At 40.3% G+C, this 7,004-nt stretch overlaps 1 protein-coding gene across 1 annotated transcript; it reads left to right on the forward strand.

The window, feature by feature from the left end:
• Nucleotides 1-5,130: 5,130 nt before the first annotated feature.
• On the forward strand, nucleotides 5,131-6,172 carry LOC137942029 (glucan endo-1,3-beta-glucosidase-like). The gene has a single exon (XM_068787701.1). It carries the CDS (start codon nucleotides 5,149-5,151, stop codon nucleotides 6,067-6,069), a length of 921 nt encoding a protein of 306 aa, XP_068643802.1. The 5' UTR covers nucleotides 5,131-5,148; the 3' UTR covers nucleotides 6,070-6,172.
• The last annotated feature ends 832 nt before the right edge of the window (nucleotides 6,173-7,004 follow it).

The raw sequence follows: 7,004 nt of genomic DNA on the forward strand, positions 1-7,004 counted from the left end.
AGATTCATAACACAATTGAATAAGTAATCTTCCAACTGAGAATTAATTAGTCTAGTTATTTTATTTGAGGATGGCAGTGACTAAATTTGGTAGACAAAAGCCTGTGAGATTTTAAGCCTTTAGACTGACACATCCATATCAGTCTCACTATTTTCTTTCATGAGATATATTCTTCCATGGATTTGTTTCTCTAAAACTTGCCTTGATTCTCTTTGAGGTCACATTGACACATGCATGCATGAACATAATTAAGGCCCTCTTTGTTATAAGGTAAATAAGCCAAATAGACTACCTTGTAATTAATTTGTTTTTTTTCCTTTTGTTGAACCCCTTTGAGATTTCTTTTTTGTGAACCCACGTTACAAGATTTAAACCAAAAAAAAAAAAAAAAAACTTTACTAAAGTCGTAGAGCTAGTGGAGCATTGTTCATCATTATGATTCGTATGCGTGTGCAAGAAATAAGTCTGGGGGTGTCTGGATTTGTGGTATGGCTATGATTGGTGAAATGGAACATGTTTTCATCCTCAATTCATGAGTTCCATTGTTAGTGTAATTTAAAAAAAAACAAATTGAAAAAAAAAAAAAGGAAGTGATGGCTTTTAAAGTTACAAATTGTATGTGTTCATATTTCCTTCTAAAATTCCAAGAAAGGGGTTTGTTTATACTAGATAGATACAAATTGAAGAAGCTGCTGAGTGGAGTGATTGGTTTTACATATCTTATATATTCGAGCTTAAGTTGATTCATTTTTACTCCACTAGTTTCGATGGCTTTTGAGCTACATTCCCAAATATTTCCCACCTTGTTCCTAAACCCCGTTACAACCCTTGAAAAGTCCTTATGATTCATGTTATGCATGTGATCTGAGTGGTGGAGAATGAGAAGATATGCGAACCTATAGTAGATAATTTCCATTGGAATGAATTTGAGTGAAACACATGCCCTTCAAACACATGAGAGTTGCATATTTATTTCTGTGACGATGTACTTATTTTGTTTACTCCATCTTTGAATGAAAAGGCTTAATAAGTAATTTTAAGTTGTTTAAGAATGTTTGATCATGATATGTTATGAGTTTTGAAGAGCTTGGTTGTTCTTTGTTGATGGTGTTACAACCTTGGTGTTTTCAGGAAAGTGAATTTGAGTTTTGCTCGAGGACAAGCAAAAGCTAAGTATGGGAGAATTTGATGAGACTGCAAAATGTCATATTTTCTCCCTTAATGTTTAGGCTTTTATAATTATATGGTGCCTAAATATACTCATTATTCTTATATTTTGATTGAGGATGCAAATGGAGGCGTCAAGTGCAAAACGAAGTTAATTGATCGATTCTGGACTGTTTCAATATTGCTTTGTAATCTTATCATAATTCTCTTATCCAATATCTAATTGGTTTGATTTAAAGATGATATGGAACACCAAGAAAAAGTTCTACAACTTTTATGTTTATAAATTTGAGAGATATTGGCTGCATCCAGGTTTAAAAAGGGCTTGAAATCGTGGCACGTGCACTATGACATCCTGGAACGAGAAAATAGAGGGGAATAAAAAGAGGAAAACCCTCCCTAGGCAACTAAGAAGAGGAGGCACAAGGAGATTTTGGCTGACCCCCCCTCCCTCATTTTCCCTTCTCCGGCTTTTCCTCCTCTTTTCTCTAGTTTTCCTTCAAATTTCTTCATGGTTAAACTTTCAGACTTGGTCAAAGGAAAATAAAGCTTAGGAATCAATAAAACTATGAGATCTGATTTGTTTTCATCGTTCAATTTATGTTTTGAGTATTAGATGTTCTTCTGTAATTTTTTTCATGATTGTCTCGTTTAATCACTAGGAGGCCTACTAGTTTATTACTCGTTGCAATCTACTGCTAGGTTAGATGTCAAATCCATACTTGTTTGGTCCCTCTAACTTGTGAAGCAATTGAGATTTGATGATATTCTGTGTTAGGAATTATTAGATTATAAGAAGAACGTTGGACTAAATTAAATGCAGTCGCTTGTGCTTGTGTTGTTTAGTTTCATCGATCTCTCTAATTCTTAAGGCTACTGCTAGATTAAAACTTTAGCGCTTGTCTTGGGTTGTTTAGTAGTTAGGGTTAATTGGATCGCTTGTTTTCTAATTAACTATGACTAAGGAGAGATAGGAAGATAGTTCCAATGGTGAATACTCAAATGTGAATTGATATATGCTTGCATCTATGATCACTTGTGAAATTCTGATGGTGGATGTTGACTTAGATCAAGGTTTGTTCTTTTGATTGATTTTGATCCTTTTAATTTGAATTGTTTCTTAGTTTTTTTTCTTAGAAGTGTTTTTGTTATACTCCCCCCCCCCCCCCCCCCCCCCCCCATCCTTGTTCACGGAGCATAAAATTAGACTAACCACTCTTCGTGGGAATGATCCTTACTTACACTACTACATATATTTTTAGGAGTATAGGTTTTATTTTTGGTTGCATGCGACTGCACACCAAGACCCCTTAGTGGTATGTTTGAGTTGCTCCTTGATCTGTTTGATGTGACCATGTGAGGGTTGAACATATGTACTGGCCAAAATATTCCAGGCTTCATGAGAGGTTCTTGAGTGATTTAGATAGATGGCATGAGAGAACCAACAAGAGTATCAAAAATCAGCTTATTTTGACGATGCCACATAGTGTGTTCGGGATTTGGAACCACAAGATTATTGATTATCTTTGTGGCGAAAGGCAAAGAATAAGTACCATCAACAAACTTGACGAGATCATAACCAAAATGAATAGCCTCTAGCTGATCTTTCCAACTAAAATAATTTGTGGAGGTGAGTTTGATCGAGTTGTGGATGTGGAGTACCATCATCGGTCTGGTTGGGTCATGAGCATTAGGAATAGTGATTCGAGAATCTTCAAATGCCATGAGTAGAAAACTAGTTTGTTTGTTTTTCGTATGAGTGTCTCACGTGTGAAAATCACACGTGCGCGCTCTTCTTCTTCCTGTTGAAGCGGCCGTGACGGTGATAGTTTCGACAGTGGGAGGGTGCGTGGTACCATTGAAAAAATAGTGAGTTGCAGCTGGAACTTTGTAGAAAGGGAGCAAAGCCTGACCTCAGTGTTGGGAGGTCAAGGCTCAGGTGTGGCGACGATGACAATGGGATAAGTGGCGACAGCGGGAGGGTGCGCAGTGGCATAGTACTGTCAAACCAATAGAGAGTTGTGAGGCTCTACAAAAAGGGAGCAGAGGGTGAGATCAATGTGGGGAGGTCGAGGCTCAGGTGCTGCGAAGGCGACTACGGGATCGTCAGCGGTGGCGGCGGTAGAGAGGAGAAATCAGAGAGATCTAAAGCTCTGACACCATATAGAAATAAATGAATGAATAATTTCCCAATTCTTTACATTCATCGATACATATATTTATAGGTGATAGAATGATAAGATTTTACATGATAAGGATTATCTCTAAGATAGTTTACTGGACTATAGAGTTACAAGTTGAGACAATCTCAACTTCTCTCATCCTTATCTTCTTTATCTCTATCATATCCCACTTTTTCTTTTATAATCTCGTTGATAAGGTGTATTTATTTCGTGGAGTCTCAAATGACAAGCTTTTCCGGCTTGTATGCCACAATAAACATATCACGTCACTTATTCCTTGGTATTTGTTCCTAGATTTTTTTTCTTATTTAAGAAGTTTCTGTAGAATATAGGAATGAAGAATACTGTTACCGTAATTATATTTGATAAAGTGTAAACTAATTATAGAATTACACAAAGAATGTAGGTGATTAGAACTCTACAATTTGAGTTTATCTCTAATTCAATCTCTATGTCTATCTTTATCTCTATCATTATCTTTATATTTATCACTATATTTATCTTTATCTCTATTATGCATCTTCGAGAAGAGAGTTCAATCTTGATCTTCAAAAAGAGGAAGCATGTTCTTGGAAGTGGTGTGGAGAGAACAACGACACTGGAGGCAGCTAGGGCAGATGAAATCGCATCATCCAAAGGAAGAGCAGTGGCACTGGAAGCGGCTGGGGTTGATGGAATCGCATCGTCTAGTGGAAGAGCAACGACACTGGAGGTGGCTGGTGCGGACAGAATTACATCGTCTGATGGAAGAGTAGCGACACTAGAGGCAGCTGAGGTGGACGGAATTGCATGGTCCGAAGGAAAGGCAGCGGCTGGGGTGGATGGAATTTCATCGTCCAGTGGAAAAGCAGCGGCTGGGGCAGACGGAATAGCATCTTCCTGATAGGTTGAAAAGGTTCTTCAGTGAGTGTTTTTTTTAATAAAAAAATTGCCACACATGCAAAACTCACATGTGTGAAGCCACGTGTGAATTCGCACGCAGTGCCCGTACGTGCACGGGACGGCACGTTCAAAGGGGGAAGTAATTCCCCCCCTGAACTTAGGTCACCGAGATGTGCGGCAAGGGGGATGATATGAATGTTTCAAACTCTGTAGTCTTCTGGTCATCCCACTTGATGTTAATGGGGCTGCCACTAGCCCGTTGAAGTCGCAGGCGGCGGAGGTTTTGCAGGAAGTTCCCATCCTTGATTTTAACCTGATCTGACGGAAGCCTTCTGTCCCACTCCAGCCAAAGACCTATACAAGTTCAGGCTGCTAGGTTCGAGTAAAAAACACGGTTCCGTTTCAGTTCCTGCTTCTATCTTTGGTAAAAAGTTGGAAATCCAAGCGACAAACTCGTGGAAATCCAGCCAGAATGTTTGACATTTTTCTGAGCATAGAAAAGAAAATTCCTATCCATGATAGATGCAGCTTGACTCTTTGGATGCTGCCATTAATGAAAGAAGTTTAGTCTATGGGAAGATTGACGGTATGCGCAGTGTACCGTTGAGAACAGTGAATCGCTAACTGTATATAAGTGGAGGCTTGCATGGAGATTTTGCATCAGATCAATTCAGAAACTTTCATCATGGCTGCCCTCTCAGCAGCTAGAAACAACCACTCTATCGTTGCCCTTCTCCTCCTGGTTGGATTGCTTCTGCCAAATATACCTCTTACAGGTCTACCTCCCTCATTCTCTCTCTGATTTCTGTAACTAAAATTTTCTGTGTAATTTTGATTCTGCTTCTTGCTTGATTTAATTTCTCTGTTGATTGACATGAACAATGCAGTTGGACAGACGGTTGGCGTTTGTTATGGTATGGAAGGCACAGGTCTACCCTCAGAGCGAGAGGTGGTCGATCTTTACAAATCTAAAAATATCAAAGGAATGAGACTCTACTACCCTCGGCTGCAAGCTCTCAACGCGCTCAGAGGATCCAACATTGAAGTCATCCTGGGCGTCGAGCAGAACAGACTCCAAGAACTCGCCAACAACCCTTCTGCCGCCACCACTTGGGTCCAAAACAACGTTCGAAACTTCTGGCCTGGCGTCCGTTTCAAATACATCGGCGTCGGGAACGAAGAAATCCCCGGCCGTAATGCTCAGTTCATCCTTCCCGCCATGCGCAACGTCTATAACGCGATTAAAGCCGCTGGTCTACAGAACCAGGTTAAGGTGTCAACAGCAGTTGCCACGAGCGTCGTGGTAGATTCTTACCCCCCTTCAAAGGGCCAGTTCTCACCTCAAGCTCGACCCATAATGGAACAAATTCTGCGGTTTTTGGCCGACACAGGCGCTCCACTTCTTGCCAATGTCTACCCTTACTTCAGTTACAGAGATAGCAGAGGTTCCATATCTCTTCCTTACGCCTTGTTCACTGCCCCACAACCTATCGTGCAAGATCTTCCTTACCGGTACCAGAACTTGTTTGATGCCATCACTGACGCTCTATACGCAGCCATGGAGAAGACGAATGCCGCCGGAGTGCCCATTGTTGTGTCCGAGAGTGGTTGGCCGTCGGCAGGGAACGCCGCAGCCACCATCGCAAATGCGAGGACTTACAACCAGAATTTGATTCGACATGCGAGGCAAGGGACACCAAGGAGGCCAGGAAAGGGTATAGAGACTTACGTCTTCGCTATGTTCAATGAGAACAACAAACAGCCGCCCGGAGAAGAGCGCAATTTTGGGCTCTTTTATCCTAATAAACAACCTGTTTATCCTGTCACATTCCCTTGAGGATCATCTGTGGAAGCCATGGGATCGACATATAGACCTGAATAAGAATAACTTGGTCCTAGATGGAATGCCAAGAACTAAAAAAGTGATGTCAAAACAAGTAGTTTGGGTGAGATAGCGCTCAGCTTGATTACGAAATCTGAAATCTGAAACTTAATGAAAGTTACGTGCTGTATAACATCGTCACTTCCAAAACCTGAGATATAATTCTGATAATTCTGGCCACATTCGAAAAGGCTGTGAGTCCCTGACACCCCTCTTCCCTCTTCTCAACGAAATGACACAGAAAGTTGCAGAATCTTTAACAGAAAAAAAAACAAAAAACAACAAAATTAATGAAGTGTTTGATCTTGCTAACAACGTCAGCTCAGCACGGATTTAGTCTTTTAAAGATGTGAATCTGCCACTCACCGACTTGGGGAAGAAAAGTCTTCTTCTCGCTGTCTTGTCTCAAAATCAGTAGTAGACTAGCGGTCATGGAAAAGAAAATGAAAAACCTCAAAATTTGATAGAAAGTGCCAGGAAGCATGATGCTTGACCTGCGAGCTTGACATCAAACACATACAGGGCTTTACCTTCTGAGCTTTCAATCGCTATCGATTTTAAAATGGGCTGGGGGAAATCGTCACATCTGTGTATACCTCTTTCTTCTATAAAATCAACAATGAGTCTAGCTAGGACCATCATTATCTCCATGGCTATCTTCTCCTTATCCACAAGTAACCTTTTCATGGTGGCAACTTTCCTTCAAGTGGGAGTTCTGATTTCCTCCTCTGGTCTCGCAGGTTAGTCTTCTCATTGATACGCTACTCGTATATCTAAAGTTATTCATGGTTTTGCTACCTGTAATTGTTGTAATTGTAAAGCTGCAGATGCATGATTTTGTATTACTGGATACTAGTAATATCTGAGTTCTGTATTTGAGGATTAATATT

Source organism: Aristolochia californica, unplaced genomic scaffold (genome assembly GCF_029961685.1).
Source record: "Aristolochia californica isolate CCGP_79_NKW_82.1479 unplaced genomic scaffold, dmAriCali1.0.hap1 SCAF_9, whole genome shotgun sequence".
Taxonomy (NCBI): domain Eukaryota; kingdom Viridiplantae; phylum Streptophyta; class Magnoliopsida; order Piperales; family Aristolochiaceae; genus Aristolochia; species Aristolochia californica.